The sequence below is a fragment of the Falco cherrug genome, chromosome 7 (assembly GCF_023634085.1).
Source record: "Falco cherrug isolate bFalChe1 chromosome 7, bFalChe1.pri, whole genome shotgun sequence".
Classification (NCBI taxonomy): Eukaryota; Metazoa; Chordata; class Aves; order Falconiformes; family Falconidae; genus Falco; species Falco cherrug.
The window spans coordinates 28,625,783-28,648,474 of NC_073703.1; the positions used below are offsets into that span (position 1 = coordinate 28,625,783).

The 22,692-nt window shown below is 37.5% G+C and overlaps 1 protein-coding gene across 2 annotated transcripts in view; it reads left to right on the forward strand.

Annotated features, from left to right (window-relative positions):
* The window catches only part of ADSS1 (adenylosuccinate synthase 1), a 31,804-nt gene extending 11,406 nt beyond the window's left edge, over window positions 1–20,398 (forward strand). For both annotated transcript variants that reach the window (XM_027800820.2, XM_055717072.1), the window contains exons 2-13: window positions 4,141–4,243; window positions 5,658–5,720; window positions 6,495–6,545; window positions 6,882–6,948; window positions 8,069–8,176; window positions 8,523–8,604; window positions 9,553–9,679; window positions 10,824–10,978; window positions 12,153–12,277; window positions 14,237–14,334; window positions 15,517–15,666; window positions 17,088–20,398. In XM_027800820.2, coding sequence (XP_027656621.1) covers window positions 4,141–4,243; window positions 5,658–5,720; window positions 6,495–6,545; window positions 6,882–6,948; window positions 8,069–8,176; window positions 8,523–8,604; window positions 9,553–9,679; window positions 10,824–10,978; window positions 12,153–12,277; window positions 14,237–14,334; window positions 15,517–15,666; window positions 17,088–17,140 — 1,182 coding nt within the window. In that variant the 3' untranslated portion in view covers window positions 17,141–20,398. The remainder of the gene's footprint in view (window positions 1–4,140; window positions 4,244–5,657; window positions 5,721–6,494; window positions 6,546–6,881; window positions 6,949–8,068; window positions 8,177–8,522; window positions 8,605–9,552; window positions 9,680–10,823; window positions 10,979–12,152; window positions 12,278–14,236; window positions 14,335–15,516; window positions 15,667–17,087) is intronic.
* Window positions 20,399–22,692: the final 2,294 nt, after the last annotated feature.

Sequence of the window (22,692 nt, forward strand, 5' to 3'; positions counted from 1 at the left end):
CTCCATCCTTCACTGGCCTGGGTGCCTGCAGCGTGGTTGCTCTCACATATTCTCGCTCCTCTCTCCAGCTGCAGTTGCTGGTGGTTTTGGTTTTTTCCCACCTTCTTAAATAAGTTATCACAGAGGTGCTACCACTGTTGCTGATGAGTTTGGACCTGGCCAGCCGTGGGTCTGCCTTGGAGCCAGCTGGCATTGGCTCCATTAAGCATGGGAGAAGCTTCTAGCAGCTTCTCACAGAAGCCACCCCTGTAGTCCCTCTGCTACCAAAATCTTGCCACACATACCCAAAACAGCAATGCATGACTTCAAAGAAAGTTATATTTTTTGAGGTGCCTGATTTCAGTGTGAAGAACTGTAACACCTACCAAATAGTTAGAAACAAGCATTTATCTGCTCTCGAACTTTAATGTAGTTGATAACAGAGAACAGCAGCTATGGCTGCACAGGCAAAAACTATTGCTGTTTCTAGGCAGTGCCTCAAAGAAAGGATTTTTTTGTGCTCTCTAGAGATGAACTTCCTAAATGATATTTTGATCTTTTTATTGCTATAATGTGTTACCTGTCCTCTTTTCTTTGGCATGCTCAGTACTTTCTAAAGTCCTACTTCATTGCTGCAGTTTGCTGTACTTGATAGCCCCAATCACCTGCATCTGGTAGGTTTCCTGCATTTGGTACATCTCATACTAGAGTCGCTAGAGATTAAAGTAGATTAACAGAGGGACACAAGTGTTGCTAAACATGTTGGAATCACTGCAGGAGCAGTAAGGAGGGTTTTGGATTGAAGTGGATGCTAATGTTCAAGACCCTGCTGTCATCCCAGTTGAACTCTTAGCCTTTTGGAGCTTTAACAGCCTTCCTAATGGTTCCTTCTTGGGAACAGAACTTTCCGCACCAGAATAGCTTAATGAGGATGCCCAGGCTTTCCAGATTTTGGAAGTGAATGTTAATTGTTATTTCTGGTCATACCATTTTGCGATACAGATGATGCCGCAGTGGCACTGATGATTAGTCTGTCAGAAGTTGTTGCCTTAATGTTCCCTTCATTGGAGAAGTTCTTGAAGAACCACAAAAGAAGGTAGATACCATCTCTAGAGGTCTAGGAAAGTTCAAATAATGAAAGATAAATAAAATTCAGGGGAGATCAGTGGTGCACAGCCCAGATTCTGTGAGCTGGGTCTGGGTATTAAACAGAAGCTCATGCAGAGGTATATTTGAAGCAAGGTCCAAGCAGAGATGCCAAAGGTCTCTTGATCCAAGTTGAAGCATCTTGGTGGTCCAGAGAATACTTACTGGGGGTGTTAGTGTTGCCATCACTTTAATGAAATACCATTTGAGGAAAAGAAGTGTAGTGTACCAGGTAGTTCTCTGCACCTTCAATCATGTAATCTTTAGGTTAAGCCCATGCAAGTTTTTAGGTTTCCCTTATGCTTTGTAAGCAAAAGAAGTGGCTCGTGTAGACTCTCAGAACTCAAGTAAAATTAGAAAAGGAGTAGATACCTTGTAATATCTGAGCTATTTGACTGCCAATATGCTGTTAGAATAGCTATGAATGTGAGAAATTACTGAGAGGACTAGATAACAAAGTATCTCATCACATCAGTGGTATATTTTGTAAGTTCAGTCCTGTCTGTTGGGCAATTCAGTGCTCTGCTACAACTTTATATTGCAAAAATGTAATGAATTGAGCTGTAAAAATACACTCAGAAGTCACTTTTTTTAGGAAATGCAGACCAACATGAGCAGTGCACGAAAACGGTTCCAGAGTTATCAACACTAGCTTTAAATTAGAGAAGTGCTGTTTTATAAGGTCAGTCACTGAATTCTTGATTTATATTATCAGTCTAGAGGGACTGAAAGTGGATTCAGAAATTTTGGCAATTAAAGGATGTATCATAGCTGCTGATGTTTCTGTGCTTCAGCATTTTTTTATGTATGTCAGCTTTCACAGCTGATTGATCAAATGTCTCTTTTTAAGCATTTGCCAAGGAAAGAGACCGCATTTGTCTGGGTGTCAGTTATTCAGGAAAATTTTCAAAAGCATAAGCATTCTCACGCAGGTATATCTCACCTTCTAAAATTTTAGGATACAAGAAAACACTTCTGGCTATAATTTAAGAATGCTGTTATTTCAGATTGTGAATCCTCAAGCCTGATTTCGTTTGTTCATATTCATGTTGATTAAGGAAAGCAGCTTGTAATAACTGTAGTATGAGTTGACAGCAAATAGTTTTGATGAAGCCTGGTTCCCCATTTTTTGGGGAAACGTGAAAGTTGTTATTTGTAGAAATTACATCAGTATTAGATGGAGTTCACTCTTCTGAAGTTTCCATCTTGCTGCTGTCTATAGGCAAGCAGAAAAGGAAAGCTGATTGTCTCAGATATTACTACCACTTTCTCAAGCCTGATTCTGCTATAATAAAATTAACTCATGTTTCAACCACTGCATTCCATCCAGTCTCAGGCCTCTTAAATATCACGTAAAGGAGTCCCTTGCATGATTTAATAGCCTGCTAGATAGTTCAGTACCTTAAACTAGATCCGGGTCCTACAACTGACTTAATGTATCTGGGAGGCAGGCTGAATACCCAGGATGGTTCTGCTTTCTTCAGAAGTCTCTGGACAAGTTATAACTCTGTATTAGCAGGACACTTGGGAGTCCTTTCCAGCTCAAGGATGAGCTATGCAGCAGTTTGCTAAATCAAGTGAGATCTGTGCATGCACCAGTTTGTTACAACTACTCAGCTGCCACTTAGCAAGCAGATTATCTGTTTAAACTTCATTGTTGAGCTGGCATCTTCCAAAACATGAGGCTTACTTTTGTCATATTTAAAGGCATATTAAAGGCATCCCATTACTTTAAAAAAAATTGATTTTTTTTTAAATAACCTGCAGCTTTTATTTTCTTAATGTTGTGTTTCAGTAGATATCCACATTTTGAAAGGAATGTCAGTTGCTATTTTTCTGTATATTATATGCAAACAAATGGGCAAATGAGTAAATGAAGAGTAGATGAAACTGTTGAAGAACATGTTAGATTATTAATTTTTATAGATGACTGTCAGTTTTCAGAGTTTTCATAGAACAACTCTACGTATTCAGCCAACACTCTTATTTATTTGCAAATTACCAGTGACAGTTTCAGTTCTACTTCCAGTAGATGACTTCATTCTAGACACTTATACATCATTCATGTATAATCCATGAAGATTTGTAATCATTTTGAACAATGGAAGGCCTATAGCACCAGGGCAGACAAGTACTCAGATTTCCCAACCTTATCATTAGGAGAAAAAGTTACATCATGACAGAACAGCAGCAAACATCAAGCCTGTTGAGAAAACCAATTTTTAAAACTCTTTACTCTTTCTGTTCAAATCAGCTCATGATCTTGATTTACTCACCTCTTCCCAAGTTTGTGTGTTCAAGTCATCATTCTCTTTTAAAGCTGTTTCTGAAAAACTAGTTTCTTGAGGAAAATACCAGCTCCCATTCTCAGGTCTGGTAGATAGTTGTGTAAGGTATGAGTTGTAGCAGACACCATACAGTGGTGGTGGTGTTAACTGGGAAGTTCATACCTTGACAAGGAGATTTTGTGAAGCTGCAAAGACTACGTGTACTCCCAACTTTATGCAGACCTTCCATCTTGTTAGAAGCAGTAGCTGTTTGCAGGTGGGCAGGCAGGAGGAGCTTCCATTTGGAAGGAAATACTGGGTGTTGTAGGTTTAAACCTGAAGAAATGACCATGCACAGAAGATGCCCTGAAAAGATGGGACTGTGTAGGCATGTCAGAGACAGGACTCTGTGGGTGGTAGTTCGATCCGGTTTTGTTCCCAGAAAGTTTCAGTTCTCTTCTAGCTTCTGCCACCACTCCTGCATTTACTCTTGCTCTGCCCCAGTCCTAATGGTGTCATTCTGCTTTGTAATTCTACACAGTCCTGCTGAAATCTGTCAGCCCCCTAATTGTCCTGTCTGAGCCTTTTTTTCAATACCACAGCGTCTCCAGAACCTATAAGGTGGAGAAAACAGTGACCTAAGACATGAATATATAAAGACAGAAAGATGATCTTCTCAGATCATCTGCTGAGAGTTCAGAGTGGTGATATAAGACTGTTAATCTTCAGGTGTTTCTTTCTGTTGCAGGGTGGGAATAACGCAGGCCATACTGTGGTTGTTGATGGGAAAGAATATGATTTTCACCTATTTCCTAGTGGCATCATTAATCCAAAGGCAATTTCTTTTATTGGTAAGACTATTTTGGAATTTATTAAATAAAATAACATCACATGGTGGGTAGCTGCAACCATATTTTATAGTAGCAAGCAAAGACAGACATATAGGTAACTGTTAGATTTGCTTTAGCTTCAGCTGTCTGACGTTTATTTCACTGCTGCTTTAACATGAAGAGTTACACTACTTCCAGTATCAGTTTAGTTTCTGCTACTAGAAGACTGGAAGTTTCTTTCTATTGTGTTGTTCTTCCTTATACTTCATGGTACAAGTTTGGAATCCATCCTCTACTTGTGCACTCCTTTTATACTTGCAGAAATATATATGCTATTCTTTGAGGACACAACCCCAGCACTTAAGCTAAATAAATAACATAACTTATGTCTGGCATCTCCTTACTGACTTTCCAGAAACAGGCCCCAAGATACAGGGCTCTGCTTGGAGGGCTGTCATCCAGCCTCCTTTTTGTTCGCATTACCAACTGTTTAAGGTGATGTTGTATTTCACTGTAAAGACACTCAATGCAGATGGCATCATAAAAATGTTTGCGTTGCTTACTGGACCTTAAGCTCGTATTTAAGTGGTAGGCAAATTTAAGCCTTTTACTTGTGACAGAAAAATATATACAAAATGTGCAAGAAATGAGTGTTAAGTTTTAGTGAGTCATGGTGTTTCAGTTTTGTTTCATTTTATAATTTCCAAATGGATGATTTAAATGCATGAAACATACTTTTTCTGTCTGCTAGATATGGTGTATTGTCTTGCTTTCTGATTTACTCCCTTGCCGGTTAGTAAAGACTATAACTTAAGTTGTCCTAAATTTAGGGTGAGGCAGGCTCTTGCATATATTTCTGACGTTCCCAAGAAGGAAGCAGCAGCTGTTTCCAGCCCACTACATCACTAATTTTCCATGTCTCATCAGCAATGCTCTGTATTGCTTGTGGATTCGATATTGTAGCTCAAAAACAGGGAGAAGGCATTGCTAATGTATTACAGCACTAGTTTGAGCTGAGTTTAAAACAAATATGTGAATATTGAAGAAAACTTAAATATTGTCACACAGGCTTGTCAGTGTTGTAAGGCCACAGGCTTCTTTGAGCTTTTACAAGTGAACAATTGAGGCTGAAGTTGTGGTTGAAAGTCCACCACAAAGAAAGGCAAGAATTCGCTTACCTCAGCTGGCTTCAGAGCAGGCCCAGCATTCACATCTGAAACAGGCAGGCTCTGTTTTCTCTCTCTTTTAGCAGGCTTGTAGCTGCTTACCCAAGATGAGGATTTATCTAAAAAGTTCTCAAGATCGCTTTGTGAGAAATATGAGAAACTTGGTCTTTTTAAATAAAACTTCAGGCAGCAAATGTTTAACATGCCTTACATCCTACAAATGAGTATTTTATTTCCTGCTTTAAAATAAATAATTTATGTTCCTAAAGGTAATGGAGTGGTTATACATTTACCAGGCCTGTTTGAAGAAGCTGAAAAGAATGAAAAGAAAGGTTTGTATAGAGTCATTTTTAACCTTTCTTTATACTGGCAGCAGGTTGAGGGGTTTTTTTAAGCCTTTGTTTCTGACCATAAATACTCAATGCAATAACATTCTGGATTTTAAATAATGAGGAAAACCATATTAAAAATGTTGAATTGTATTGTAGTTTTCAGACAGATTGTCAATAGCCATCTTTTAATGGGTTTTCAGGGAGTTTTATAGCATTTGATAATACTTTAGATAGTTAATAAATTGCCACACACTTTAGAAAAGCTTCCTGTCACCTCAAAGTGAGATGATTTAACCCAGAGTTTCTGTGTCCCCATTTCTGTGCCCAAATGTAAACTCACTTGGTTCTACTTTGGGCAAGGCTTTGGACCAGATGACCTTCTAAGGTCCTTTGCATCGTAAATCGGTTTATGATTGTATATATAAAAATTCTCTACTTTCTGAGGCACAAATGAAGTTTAAGTGATTTATCATATAGTGATTATGCATTAAATAAGAATGTTTCCTTAAAATTAGAATTATGTGTAAGCCACACAATTCTGGCATTAAGAAGAAGTGAGTATCTTTATCCGTAACAAAATGAGAAAGCTGGAAAAGTAAAAAATGAGAAAAGTTTAATAAAAACATTGCTGATATTTGATACTATGGTTTATCCATTTTGTCTTTAAGAAGCTATGTGAACTAGAAGAAGGACATAGAAAAACTGAAAGCAAACCTCAAAAGTCTGGCCAGTCAGCACAGCTGAAATCCTGCTTTTCTTTATATCTTCTGACAGGTTTAAAAGATTGGGAGAAAAGACTGATTATATCAGATAGAGCACATATAGGTAAGTGATGATGGAAGGGGAGAAAACTCACAGAGGTTTGCTTAGCTTATGGTGCTAAACTACGTTATTACTCCACAGAGCGGTCATTTATTTGATCTAATACGGCTTCTTTATATGTTGTGTATCTAAAGCATAATCATAGAATTTGTATTCACTAAAGAGTAATGTTTTACATGTTTTCACAATGTTTAAGGAATACTTGCTTTGTTTTCATGTAGGGGAGGCCTGTGCACTATCAATGATAACAAAGCCTTTCTCTTGGAATTGTAGATGTCTGTGATTTAAATAATGTTTTTCTTTGGTCTCCCACTGTGTCCATTTGATTTTCCATTGCAGTGTTTGACTTTCACCAGGCAGTAGATGGGCTCCAGGAAGTGCAACGTCAAGCACAAGAAGGAAAAAAGTAAATATTTTGAGCACCTTCATTTAATGAATAAGTATGCAAATTTGAAAAACTGGTGTGATTTTGGAAAGCAGAAATGTATCTCTAAAGAGCCTTGCTGATGTTAGTAATTCTGTGACTTTGTCTTGCTCCTGTTTATGTTAGTGAACAAACTGAGGTATTACTGAAAAGGCAGGGTATGAATTCTTTTATTTCCTTTTTCCAGTTCCCTGCAGCGTATAGAGAGATTTTGAAATTCCTACCAAATCCTCACAACTGATTTCCATTAACATGATGCTAAACATCCAGTTTGATATCAGGCTAGTGATGCTTTTTTGAATCAGGCCCCTGAAGCATTGATGCAATTTACTGTATATTTGCTTATACTTCATGGAGATAGTAGTTTCTATTTCAATTTTAATCTTACACTTTAGCAGAGTATGTAACTATTTGTACTTTGTTATTCTGGTTTCTGAGAGACAAAGGGTAATGTGGACACACTGTATTTTTCTCTGTCTGTTAGGTTTTGATCCCATTGGACAATTTCAGCCAAACTTAAGATACAAATAGAGATCTCAAAATTACTGTATTTCTAAAATGCACATGAAAATAGGCATGCAGGTAGGGAAACAGTTTCATTTTTATCCTCATCAAGGTAAAGACTGCAACAGTTCATAGGACAGAGATCGTTTGAATAATGCAAAGCCATAGGAAACCAGTTTGATCGCTCACAGAACTGGTTGTTGTTTATAACTGTAGGCAGTGCTGCAACTGTGAACATGTGAAAATTACATTTGTTTCCTCTTGTTTGTGGTAAGGGATGTAGTAGTACCACAGGGAGAGTACAGTAACCATTATTACTGTATAATACATGTATATACACACATCGTTTCAACTAAGCTTGTGTCAGTCAGACCCGAGGCTTAATGCTTTACTGCATGCTGTGAATATTAGCAATATTTATGCAAATCCACTGGAGCATGAAAAATGCTATATATTATTATAGAACTGTAATAATTCTTTTATGTCTCAGACTTCCTGCCCAGTATATGATATACTGAAGAGCTTTAACAAAATTACTTAGCATAGAGTATATTTTTAAATATATTTATACATGTTTGGGGTGGTTCTTCTTAATCAGTATTGGCACAACAAAGAAGGGGATTGGACCAACATATTCTTCCAAAGCAGCACGAACAGGCCTTCGAATTTGTGACCTCCTTTCTGACTTCGACGAATTTTCTTCAAGGTACAACTTTTTTAATTTCTAAATGTTAATGTTAGAGTGATACATTTTGGCTGATAGATGTGCTTTTAAGAAGATGTTTTTAAATACATCTGAATTTTATATATGAATTGTCTAGAAGGAGAAGAAAACTGAAAAGAATGTGTGTATATTGATACTACTTCACAGAGTTTCTCCTAATTTAAAATACAGTTTTCTACATTGAGAAATACACTGGCTGATGTATTGAAATTCTGGGTATTTTTCTCCCTATAGCTCTCAGTATATACTGTGTATAATCCGAGTTCTTGCCAAAAGTTCTATGAACAGTAGCTATGTCCTTCATAGATACAATTTCAATATTTTACAGATTTAAAAATCTGGCACAACAATACAAGTCAATGTTTCCCACCTTGGAAATAGATATAGAAGGACAATTGAAAAAGCTAAAGGTAAGGATTTAACACTTGTAATATTTGTTCAGTTTCAGGGAAAGTATAGAAGAAAATAGTAATATTTGTTTTCATTAATAGAGTTAAAATGAAATGACGAGAACAACTACTTACAAAACCTAATTCATTAATTTAAATTAAAAATGCATATCTTCATTGTTTGAAGTGTTTTAATAGGCAGCAGCTATGCACTGCAATAGAATGTTCTCTTATTGTGGGCATCAAAATAAATTTAGTGGATGATTTAATTATCTATAATATTTTACTTAACATAACTGTTGTGTTAAAGTAGCCAAGTGAATGCAGGGTGACACTTCCAGTTAGCTGTCTCCAGCCGTGACTGATCTAGTCTGTCTGAGAGACTTCCATCGTTATTGAAGAATTTTTTGTGGAAGCTGTGTTTCAAGATCTTGCTGTTATAAGAAAAATGTCTATTTATACATAAATTCAAAAGAGCCACTATAGTAGAACATCTTTTGTGAATATGGAAGAAAAAGGATGTTAAGAAAATTTCTTACCTTTCCCAAGTTTTGGCTGATAATTGTTCAAAGCTGACACCCTACCTTTAAAGATATTCTTTAATATTAATGAGTAGTGGTTTGGTTTTTTTTTTCTTTTGGAGCTTGCACTACTAAGTCCCCCTCTCTGTCTAAACTTTACACACATTATATAGAAACTATATCAATAAAATAAGTAGACGTACAACATCTGTGTGAATAGAAAAGGTGCAGAAATTATGGCATTCTAATGCCATAACAAGTCATGTTTTCTTATGTGAGTAGCTCAATACACTGAACCTTTAACTAAAGGTTGTATTTTTCAAGTAAAATACAGTTATGGAGGCTGGTGTGTTAGGGTTATCTGTATGTTCCATGTTTCAAAAGTGAACACTGTTCCCTGCTTCCCACCATTGTCTGAGGAAGCTGACATTTCCACTCAAATTGGCAGGCGTATGCTGAAAAAATAAGACCCATGGTTCGAGATGGTGTCTATTTTATGTATGAAGCCCTTCATGGCTCTCCAAAGAAGATTCTTGTTGAAGGAGCCAATGCAGCATTACTTGATATTGACTTTGGTAAGTTAAATTCTAAACTCAATTTAACTCTGAAGAGATGAGTTTTATTTTGATTTGTGTTTATATAAGCAGGAAGTTAAAGAAACAAAATAGTACAGATCTTCCAAAAGTAGAGTAAGGCAGAGATTGTATCATTAATGGGATCGAATGCTTAGGGTTTAAATATCAATTTTTACTGAAGTTTATTCCAGTGGAGTTGAAATTTCACTCTAGATATTGTCTTTATTGCTTCTAAATGTGTGTACGATGCACATTGCCATACATTCCAGGCATTCGTAGTGCTGCTGAGATAATTCCCCTGCAGTGGAGGGAGGATTAAACTGGTGCAGATAACCCGTAAGCCTAGCTTCTTCAGTTGATGTCTGCTCTGCTCTCTTACCAAAAGTCTAATTAAATGACTTAGGTCTCCATGAAGACGAAATGAAGAGCTGGAGAGATTTTCTAAGATCATTAATAACCTCTTAAGTCTTAGACAATTTGCTGCAGATACAGAGAGTTACTTGTGTAGAGCGCTGGGAATGTCAGACTGTGACCTTTACACCAGGCTCTCCATGGACGTAGTGAAATATTTTCTCTGGTACACAGGACAGTGGAAAAAGCTTTGCACAGCAGCATCATCCTATAATAGATCCAGTGCCTAATGGAAGTAGTATGGAGATGCTTTTAAATTTATGCCTTGTGGGCATTCCTCAGTGGAAGCTGGAAAGAATGAATGCAGAAAAGCTGACACATTGGAACAGGTAGCACATACTTGATAGATCTGTAAATATAGGAAAATACTGTATTTTCTTATTTGTCTTTGTGAACTTCTTGCTCACTAATAATATGCTTATATAAATTGTCAGGATGAGTAAGCTATTTGAGTGGAAAAAATCCTTCATTTTAAGGGGTTTCTGTGGAGCATAGAAATCTAAATACATATTATTCACTACAGGAGGAAGCAGTTTAGGTAAGAATGGGTAAATTTGTTCTCTTAAAAGCAAAATGGGAGCATGCAGTAAGAAGAATTTGCCCCGCTTTTTGGCTGCTGTTTGTTTAGCTGTAAGCAAACATACAGGTGAAAATCTCCTTTTAACTCAAAGGAAAACCAGGCTTTGTTTCTTATCATTGCTGAAACGGAGTTGTGCTGTTGTGTGTTTGACAGGCACGTATCCTTTCGTGACTTCATCGAACTGCACTGTAGGCGGTGTATGCACTGGACTTGGTGTTCCTCCTCAGCATGTTGGTGACGTGTATGGTGTGGTGAAGGCATATACTACTCGGGTGGGAATTGGAGCCTTCCCCACTGAGCAGATTAACGTAGGTTTAATGTTATGAAATGCAGTATATACAGTTGCCAAAAAATAAGGTCAATGGAATGGGATAAGGGTATACCAATGATAAATAAGCACTGTGATAATAATGTCGAGCAATCGCACTCGGAAGAGAGGAGAATTACATCATAAACTTAAGGTTTCAGAGGAGAGAAACAATAGAAAATGATGTTACATTACAGTGACCACGCTTCTGTTGTAATGAATTATGTGAAAACAGATTTCATCATTTTATGTAATATTAGGTGCATTTTTCAGTGGCAAGAGTTTGTTGTGGACTGAAACTTGTCAGTGCATCACAGGAAAACTTAAACTACAAGATACAACTTCTGTGCTTAACAGCCTGTGTTCTGTGTGATTTGGAGAATAAATGTGTGTGCATCAGCCAGTCATGCACAAATAGATCAATAAAAAGAAGTGGAGAGGTTCTGATTCTTTTAAACTGTCTATTGTATTTTCATTATCAAGAACCTAAAAAGCTCAGGGTATCGATTATGCGCTACACACAGAGCAATCTCTAGGTCAGTGGTCTGAATCTAATGTAAGGATTTAGTCACTATAATCCTTTCTCTAACGGCTCAAATGAATTGGTGATATCCTTCAGTTTTATGAATCATGAGAGTAAAGTTTCTTCTTCATTTTTAACACATAATAAATGCTGCCAGCCAGAAGGGAACAGTCAGCAGTCTTCTATTGTGGTAGAACCTATGAGCCCTGGGCATGGTCAAGGAGTCTGTTGACCTTGACGTCATGCAGACATTGCTCTTGTCCCAAGCATTTACAGTCTTCCCCCCCCCCCCAATAGATGCCAAAAGACCAAATGAAGAAATTAAACACAAAATTAAAAACAGGGCTGAAATGTCAAGGAAATCTTCCTGTCAGGTGAAGGAAGGAAAGTTTCTCCTTATAACCACTTCATGTTCTGTTAAGTAAGTGTTTTAGAAACGCTAGTGATTGAAAAACAAAAATCCTCTGCATGAAGGGCTTTATTCTCTGCCTTAGTTCTCTCCTAATGAAACTTAATTATTTTTTCTTTTTCTTTTTGTACAAAAAAGCCTTGGAATTGAACAACTGTATTTTTCTTGTTAGTAATCTATATTTATATTGGTTTTCCTGCTATTTTTCAGTGAAATACCATCAGTATTCTTTCTGTCTTTTAGGAAATTGGAGATCTTTTACAGTCCCGTGGCCACGAGTGGGGAGTAACGACAGGCAGAAAGAGACGCTGTGGCTGGTTAGATCTTGTCATTTTGAAATATGCTCATATGATCAACGGATTCACTGCGTAAGCATCACAGATTTTGCGCTACATTTGGAAGTGATAATTTTGTGCTTCGCAGAATAAATATGTAGGTAACATTAATATAAGTCCAGTAAAGTGTTACATTTTAAGCAGTAAAATAATTCACAATGGGCAACTGAGAATTGTCTTGGTGCTATTAATAATCTAATTACTTCGACTTGTTTTTGTTCAAATCAAGTGATTTTACAACATCGTAGCAGTGACTTTTTTCACATATGTTTCCATTTTGCTTACATCAAATGGCCAGTGTAGATGGGACCAATATAGTAGTTTTCTGACAGTATGCTCTAGTATTCTTGATACAGTGCTTTTGTATTGACTTCTGTTGTGATCTAAAAGCTGCTGGTTTTGAGCTTTGATTGACTCTAATGGATCATACCTGTAGGGCCCATTCTGTATCATTTGGAACCCCTACTTCTTTAAGTGAAATAAGTGGGATGACATGAAGGGTATGGCAACTGACACAGCTTTCATTCCAATCCCAACAGGTTCATGTCTTTACAAAATGCAGTCTGATATTGCATTATAAATTCTGCTTTTAATGGGCTAAGATTTATTCTCTTCAGGACTAAGTGACATACTTGGTTGATATATGTACTTTGAATTATAAAATAATTTTAAAATGACATTTTAAAGGAAAAATGGCGGTTTAAAAGAAGTGTTCAAGACCATAATGCCTTCAAGCTAGCTTATGTCTAATGCTAAAATGCGAGTAACTGTCACAAGCCATTAATTTATAACTGATTTTCAGAAAGGTTGCAAAAGTTTCATTACAGGTTTGTTCATATAAAGTGTAGGCTTATTCATGCATCCAGGCAAACTTATTCACATATGCAAACACGTGACCTTGGGCATCTTAATGTCTGAGACTTATGCAGGTGATGTCACAAAGGAACAATGATCTTTGTTTGTTGATTTATCAGAAGGGTTTTTAATTTTTTTTTCCATTGGATTTATATTTCTCTTTAACTTACACAGCTCTAGTTTATATGGAAATAGTATTAGGAAGGTGTCATGTTTCCTTCCATTTCAGTTCTATACAATTACTGCACTTCTATCAACAAAACTATTTCACCTCTGGTAACTGTGACAGCTAAAAAACATGGGGAGATAAAACTTCTAAAAAGTTGGATGAACTGGCTCTATACTGCTTCTTTCCCAAAAGGTCTTTTTATTTAATCATTGTGCGCATCACATGCTTACTGAGCACATATAGCATGGACTATTATGCCCATACCTGTCTAAATCCTTTGCTACTCATATTCTTACCAGACAAGGTTTGGCATATTGTTTCTAGAAAAATTGACTAGTTTTAAAATGCAATTTTATTCTGATCAGTGAATGCTACAGTGTCTTTTTGAGGTTCCATTTCTGTGTTCAAATGTGTTCATTCACAAGATGAAAAAGGTTCAGAAAACTGACAACCCTGACGGCACGGCCCAGGCACTGAAAGTCAGGCTGGGATCCTTCCTACTGAACTGTATACATGATTTTAGTAGCCACGTTATGCTTGTGAAGTATGTTTTAAAAGTGTAGTTTAGTAAATAAGTCTGCCTTATAGTTGGTGTAAATTAGTAGGAGTAAAAGAAATACTCCCTTAGCAGCGATGTAAATGCCATCATGCACACCTAAACCAAGTCCAGCAAGTGCCACTTTACATAGTCAGCTTTCACTGTGTTTTCATGCAGTGAATTGAGTACTGGGCCCCTGCATGAGCAGCTAAGCATTTGGAAATGTCTTAGTAACTCAGTCGTGTATTCATCCTAGAAGCGTGAATTCAATTAACAATGTTCATAGTTTAATATATTTGTGTACTTCTGCTTGCTGGGTTGCCTGAGCTGGATTTGTGAATTCAAAACTAGAAAGGAAAAAAACACCAAACTCTTAAAGAGGAGATTAATCATTTGTGTATCTAACCAGTTGTTTTTTTTTTCTGTTCAGTTTGGCATTAACAAAACTGGATATTCTTGATGTCCTTGATGAAATTAAAATTGGTGTTGCTTACAAATTGGGTGGAAAAAGAATTCCCTATTTTCCAGGTATGTTGTTAAATATGTATGTTCATTTCTCTCTTTCCTGCCTGTTAAGTCACACCTGTTGGGAAAGGCTGTTTGCTTTTTAAAATTGGGCTCTATTTCTTTTTCATTAGACCTTCTGTAGAAATTTGTGGAACTGTAGTATCAGTATAAAGACTTCTGTATCAGTACATTAACATTTTCCGTTCACCTTGCATCTCTATGTATAATGACAAAGTTCAGAGCAAATAAAATCTTGTGTTAGGGCCTCTGTGTCTTGTCCCATTAGATATTTTTTGTACTGACAACACCAGGGATATGAAAGTCAGCAGGACTCAAGTCAGTGACTGTGTGTCATTGGCAATAGCCTTTAATGAAGTAAAGTAAAAATAAAAGCAGTGCTTAAGCTGTCCAGAAATGAGACAGATACAAGCAGAATCAAGCTGCTCATGGTGTACCATCATATAACTGTAATTAACTGCAGTAACATTCTGGTTAATAAAAATATATAATGCCTCTCAATGCGATTCATCTTAAAGTTTTAAAGATGTAGTAATACATAATCTTCTTACATTAGTGATGTTTTCAAGATACCTGTAACAGTCTGTGTCAAGGTGAGGGGTTTGTTCTGTTGAGATGGGGGGGGTTGGAGGGATGGGGGGTGCTGGTAGCAACCAGCTTTCCCACCAGTGGTGGTAGTTCCTGGCTGTGCACACAGTGAAAATTCCAGTGGGGAGAAGCTTGAAGACATCTAGGTTTTTAGCAAGCCTGATAAAACCCTAATTAAATTAGGGTTACTTAGATTAATCTGTAAAGATAAAAACATTTAAAACAGTAGTGCCTTGTCTACAGGAGGACTTCTATTATGTGTAAATCTGAACCAAAGCGGAACTACTAGAAACTTCAAATAATTTGTTTCCTTAAAAATAGTACTGTAGCTTTCTGACAACATAGAGTACATCGTATGGTTTTTAGAAAAGGAAACTGGATTCGTGGGTCCTCTTGAATCGGTTATCTTTCGAAGTAATAAAAATTATTATTAGTTAAGAATGAATGAAAATGAATGAACCAACCAGCAGAAATACTGGGTTTTTTCATTTACCAGACAGTAAACACTCAAAAGACTTTGTTGGTCAAGAACCATAGATGCGTTGTTTTGAGGTAGAGCAGCTAAAATCAATGATGACAAAAATTGTTCTCCCCCAGCTAATCAGGAGATACTACAGAAGGTGGAAGTAGAGTATGAAACAATGCCTGGGTGGAAGACTGACACAACTGGTGCACGAAAATGGGAGGACCTCCCACCCAAGGCTCAGAATTACATCCGCTGCGTGGAAAACCATGTTGGAGTACCCGGTAAATCTTCCTGTAGATGTACATGTGAGGAACACCTATGTAGAAGTGCTCAACTCATTAGTCAGGGAGTGGCTTGATCTGGGCAGGAGGCAATGGAAGTACCTGTAGTTGGGCTGATGATGGTAAATGACAGCTTGCCAAGAAGCAGCAAAGGGTGATGTTCTGCAGGAAGGTTGGCAGTGTTGCAAAGAGCTCCAAGCTGCTGCTGACAAGGATTTAACAGGAGGAAGGTTAAAAGCATATTGCTTTTTGGCAAACTGCCACTTTCTGACAGTGAAAACTTTGGAATCTGTGCACCATGCTTCAGTGCAGTTAGTCTAATGTCCTAATCTCTTCCTTTCACTTCACTTCCTGCACTACATCCCTGTTTGAACATAGACTTTCCCGGCCCCCTTTTCCATACTTACCTGTATAAGGAGATGTATTGTGTACATACAGGATTGTTTAGCCCAATTCTGTCACTTTGGTCACAGTAAGATTCTCATTTTTTCAATCTCCAAAGGTTAAGCCATCCAGTTTTCTTCAAATCTAATTGCTAGAGCTCTCTCTAGAGGCACCAAGACTGAAGTATGGCATGAACAGTGGAGTTAGGAAGGGAAAATTTCTACAGTAGCAAACTTAAAAAGCTGGCACGTGTGCTGGTTTTTTCCTCCATAAAGCACATCAAATGTCACATCTGGGGAGTACAGCCTAGTTCCAACTGTGGCAATTTCAGTATTTTTCATGGATTAGGAAGCAACTGATAGCAGAGCCTGAAACTCAGTGAATGGCCCGTGTGTGGTCATGGACACAGATGAGGGCAATGGGATATGTAAATGAAATTCCCCTTACTTTACTTTTCTGGCTGTCTGTGAAGGCAGGGTGCCTTGGTGGGTTTGATGGTGAAAGGAGACCTACCTACAGTCAATTCAATAGTATCTATGGGCAATAAAAACTGTAGTGGAACAATTACAATATTTGGGGTGACTGCTCACACTGTATAATGTTTTTAATTGCAGCCTTATATATTTAAGAATATTTTAGCATGTGTGCGTCACTATCACCTGATCCACATCATGAAGACTTCAGTCTGGCAGAGCTCTTGCTTCTTTGTGAAGGGATTTAGCTAGTCATCCTATCACTCAAGACCTGCAGTTAAACCTGCAACAAACATAGTTGACCTTCCGTTAAGCCTTACATCTGCAATGCTTTGTTTATGATATAATTATTTCATACTTTCAAACTTCAGTATATTATACTTCTAGTCTGGTAGGGCAGCAGGAGTAATGCTATTTTTGACAGTAAAGCTTCCTAGCATTGTATTTCAGTACAAAGTTGGCCAGTTTGTGGTGAAGCATCATGAAAGGTGAAAATTATTCCAGCTCATTGATTATAATATTTACTTTCAGTAATTGTCCTAATAGACGTGTTTTTCTCCCTAGTTAAATGGGTCGGAGTTGGAAAATCAAGAGAGTCGATGATCCAGCTGTTTTAATCAAATGAAGAACTTCAGTGAGAGAAGCACAATTTGGCATTCATCCGTTCCTTACTGCTTCCTCTTTGAATGGAGATGCTATTTAAAAGAAACATGTTCTTCTAAGAATTGAATAGAAACAAAAATATATTCTATATTGTAACATTTTATTTATCTTTAAGTTCTTAGTAAATTCAGGGTAAAATCTTGGTGGCCATCATAAAAAAAAAGTATTCTTAAAAAAAAAGGAAAAAATATTTTTTTTTAAATTTGAGCCATGTTACTATTTGAAAGTATTTTACATCCATATAGTCATTTCTTCTTGCTGAAACCAGTATTAAGCCTTTTCCAGTAGTTACTGGGTAACTTTAGAGTTGTGAAGCTTGGATTTGTTCTTCAGCTTCAAATGTTAAAATGTCTATGTATCTGGGTTGGCACTGGTAAGACAGATACCATGTACTTAAATTGGTTGGATTATACAGATTCTCAGTTTCTAAAATACAGCAGAGTTGGGTAGGTATTTGACTGCCCAAAGCAAAGCAAACACAATTATCTATAGTTCTTAAATAATGATTTTTTTAATAACCCACTAAAATGAATGGAGACCAGCTAAAGTATTTTTATCACAGAGCCTGTCCTAGTAACTGAGGTAACATCTGTAGAAAGGTCGAACTGGAGAAAGTTGACCTGTCTTAATAATTCTTCCAAATATCCTGGAGACTGTCAGATGTGCAGTCTTTACTTTATACAGTGGAGAAGGAGTGAGTGAAGGTGGAAGGAAGAAGAGTCCTCAGGGTGCAAAACACATGGGAAGCGTGGAACTGAGACAGCATGCTGTGTTTTCTCAGTGAACCTGAGACATTTCTTCCTGCTTGTGCAGTGATTTCCAAAGTTTTACTGTAGTTCTCTGTTGAGGAACTTGGGACTTGTGGCTCTGTAAGACACACTTGCTTCCACAGCTCCTAGGTTTCCAAGAATAAATCAATGCATGACATAATGATGACTGCTGCAGTATTTACACCCCTCACACATTTTGACCTTCCTCAGCAAAATGCAATGCCTATTTATAGAAGGGGATGACATGTGGCAGCCAGGGTTGAGACATGTAGAAGCTGTGGAGAGGTCCAGAATCTTCAAGAATACACTTGGATTTCTTTGTGGATCTTCTAATTCATAATGGTTATGCATCAAGAGCTCTCATAAAAGGCCTAGCTCTTGCAGAGGAAAAAAGTTACACTAGAAATGGAGTTATTCCCTAACTGCAGAACTTTTTGAATAAATGTTCCTTTTCTATATATGTCTCGGAGAGCTATAACAATATTTTTGTATCATTCCCAGGGACTGTGGAAACAGCATCACAACCCCAGTAATGCCATTATGTAGTATGTGAAAATAGCCCTTTTCTGAGATGATAACTCCAAGGATACAAAATTACATTCTTTGCATCAGAGATGGGGGAAAAGTAAAAACCTGTGCAGAATATAGTCATACTCATTCCCCTTGTTTTTTATCACTCAGTAGTAAGTAACAGTTAATGTTCTAACCCATTTGTGTCAAGAAGCAATTACAGAAGTACCTGTACAAGCACATAGCGAGCACTAAATTTAACTGATTAAACTGATTTACAGATGTCTTGCTGCTTGTAAAGCAGAAATTTTACACCTTCTGGCTGCAGTGCTGTCTCTTCAAACCCCAGTTCATCACAGACTGTGGCTTTATGCTACAAGCAAATACCCTTTATCTTGGGGCGGGGGAGCCAAAGCTGTGAATCCTTAATTCAGCTACAACTCCTTTGTCCATCTTTGACAAGTTGTTTAATCTCCTTGCTACTCTTTTTGCAATTTGTGAAATGGCAGTTAGGAATACATCCTCACCTCTTTTTACACTGTTTTTTGGAGTTAAGACCTGCAGTCCCTGCTCTGACATCGATGAGGAGGCTCTCCCCATCATATTTGTGGGTGTTGTAATGAAAGAGCAATGAGATTTCTGACCTTATTTAATGTTTGCAAAGCACTTCTGAAAGATGCTTGGTAAGTGCTAATTATTACAAGCACTGTGAAATGTGCCTCATTTATAGTGAGGTAATTTAAGCATAAGGATGCTGGGAGGTACAGTAATTTTTTGTGTTCACATGGCTTAAGCTTGTGCCATTGGCCCTACTGGATGATCCAGACCTGTTCCTTTTCTGGGCCCCATCTTCATCAGTGCATTTGTACTAGGAGATTGCCGCTATGTTTAAGCTTTGGTTGATTTATAGGCAAAGTCCACAATGACTAACAAGGCACTCAGTGTGCTGAATAACTGGATTAAGTGATCAACTCTAAATGATGTAGTGGGCATATTGAAAAAAAATTATGGTTTATGGCTTAATTTTCACAGGATTACTTTCTCTTGTTCACCTAATCTTTTTATTTTCCATTAAGTAATTTTTCCATTAAGTCTCCGTTAGATCTACATTGCCTGTCTCTCCATGCAAGGATTTATCAAAAACCCAGTGATGTTGTCAGTGGGCATGATGTAATGGGCAATCCTCCTGCGACTTATCTGTCACCGTAACGAATAATGTCATGCATTTTATTTCATAGCATGGATTTTTTTAAATGAAATTTCTACTCCTATTGAATTTCATGTGTTGTCATTGAGTTAAACGTGAATAAGTTCAGGCTTTTACTGAAAAGCTCTTTAACCTACTGAGTGACACAATGCTTAATAAGAACATTTTTATGTAAATTTGCTTTTACTGTGGCTGTTTCCCATGTGTATTACTTTGTATTGAATTTCATTTTAATAACAATCACTGTGATGCATTTAATTTCTTCTTTCTCCCCAGCCGAATGCAATAATAATGATTAAAACTGGTTGATGCATCATCCTGTTAGATATCTGGATGGAAGAATAAGCGTAAATGTCTACCAAAGTGGCGTAATTTGTAGTAAAGATTATAGTTTTTTAGAATTAGCAATTACTGATTCACTCATGCACATTAATGTATTTGACAAATTTTCTCACACTTACCCTTACAATATGGCCTTCACAGTCAGGTATATGCTTCCTAACACATGCAGTATAGGATTTTGAAGCTTATGTAATTTTTAATTTGGCTATATATAGTATTACAGTTCTGGTATAATGCACTTAGAAAAGAAAAGAAAATTAAGCATTTCCATAGCAATGTACAAACTATAGTTACACCTTATGCAGATTTTTTCAGATGAATTTTGGATCCACACCTGTTTATTCTGTCCTGCAAAGACATGTATTAAAACCAATTTAAAGTAACAGTGCTTCGCCTCTATTTCTCCCTTCTTTTTTTTTCTTTCTTCTTTTTTTTAAACACGATGCACTTCATACAAAAATCTGGTTCAATATTTCATAGATTTTAAAAAGTAACTAGTGGCATTGCTGAATGAATGGTGATTTTCTTTCGATGTACAGATTCTATGTTTGGCTTTTTTTTTTACATATTGTATAAACTTTGTTACACCATCCCATTTGCAGATTGACTGGCGATCCACCTTTACCACCAGGGATTCATGGTTAGTCATCTTTAGTTAGCTCACCTGAGCGAGCAATAGTTTTATGAAGAAAAAACTCATTTTCTAATGAATGCAAAAATGTTATTGCTGTAGCAGCTGGCTCAGAAGAACTGATGTGAACTCCATATAGCTCTTTATCAACAGCCTGTGCTAGAAAGAAAAGGTAGGTGCTGGCTGAGATAAGTAATTATCACCTCTAAAATTTGGGTGGCCTTCAGAGAAGTACTGTTAGGGCTTTCAGAAGCCTTTATAGAAATCACTCTTTTTCTCATCTGTTTTAGAAGGAGCCTGGAACAGCAGGTGAGTGACCTCCAGTAACTAACAGCAGGTTAATACACAATTCAGGGCAATGGCTGAGAGCTCTATGAGAAATGCTTTGGTAATTAACTAGTGTTTCTTCATTTCCATTGCATCGGTTTATATATATATATGTATAAATTCACATCGAATGGCCTTTGGTAGCTGAAGCATTGGAAGCAGTTTCATCTAACTCTAAATGATACTGGCAACACCCAAGGCAGCCAGAACCCCCCAAAACTAAGGGAGTCTGTCTTTGCTGAAATTACCCACAGGGAAAACACTCTGGTTTGTTCCTGGTCTGGCTGTTGTCTGTCACCCTGGAGAGCTGAGTCTTAGAATTGGGAGAGATGAAAGAAGATAGACAGCCCAGTAAAAATGGGAACAATGTGACTGTCTTGCCTTCGGAGAGTTGCAACTAATAGATGATTTCCTGCCCCTACCCACTTCCTAGTAGTACTTAACATGAGGTCAAGCATTAGCCCACTCCTTATTCCTCATGGAAGGGGCCCAGCTTCCTTTAACATTTCATATCTGTCAGAGAGCTGGTTTCAAGGCTGGTTTGCAAAAGGATGAACTGACATCACCCTTTTAACCAGGCATCACGCAAGAAAAAAATCCAGCTCCAACCATCTTACGTGTAGAAGTTGTACCAGTTTGTGGTATAGCCACTCTGTCTGGGGAGTAGCCTGTGGATTTGTTGGCTACTAATTTAATAGTTTGTTAGTGCTGGTTTTGTCGCTTTACTAGATCCATGTCGCCAATGAAAAAAAAGGGTCCCTGAGGCGTGGAGCCTGGTTGATCATCACAGTGCTGCATGGGGTTCGTGGTGTGTGAGAAGAGGTACTGTACAGCCTGCTTCAGGGAGATCGGAGAATGGGATCTTCCCAAATCACAGGTCCATCACAAACAAACTTTGGTAAGGAACACCTTTTACTCTTGGATGGGGCTGGCTGAACCCTTACATATCACTCAAATTTAAAGTAAAAAATTATCCTTGTAGATGTGAGCCATAGAGTGAGGCATTAAAGAAGTAAAATCTATGTAAGGATTTCAAGACTTTGCCTTTTAATCTCTTAAAAACTCAAAGGAAATCAGTTGTTCTGAAATAGCTTCACGTGTTGTTACTATCTTTACGTTTCTGGAGTAAAGACTATGCATCAGTCCTAAGAGACTTTAAGAAAAAAAAGCTAACAAACAGGCAAGAAGGTCTTCCTGTAAGCACATACACTTTATAGCTTCCTTTAATATAGAAAGTTTTGATGAGCAGCTGTGTTTTTCAGTGGTTGGAAACAGTAGAAATTGTATCACTGTCTGCAGAATGCCTTTGGCAAGGGAATGTCTTTGTCAAGAAAAAATGTAACACTCGAATGTTTTTGCAATCTTGAGATAGCGTACCCTTCCTTTGACAGGCGTTACCTTTTAGAAGTTGAGTACATACACCAGAGTTTACATTACAGTCCTGTAAATAGCGCCTCAGACAACAGTGTTGGGTTTCAGGAGATGCCTTTACAGTGCTTGATAAGTGGCAGAGCGCTTCAGACAGTTTAGGTGGCTGCTGAAATCCTTAAAATACCCTGGGCAGAAGCACTGGAGACGTATTTTCTTAAGGATTGTTGAATATAGTCAACTATACATGGCCTTACAGCAGAGGTGGCAGTGTCCATCTTCATCTTGCCCTATATGAGACAAAACTTTTAATGCTAACTGGGCCTGATTCTTCAACTGTGTGGAAACGGT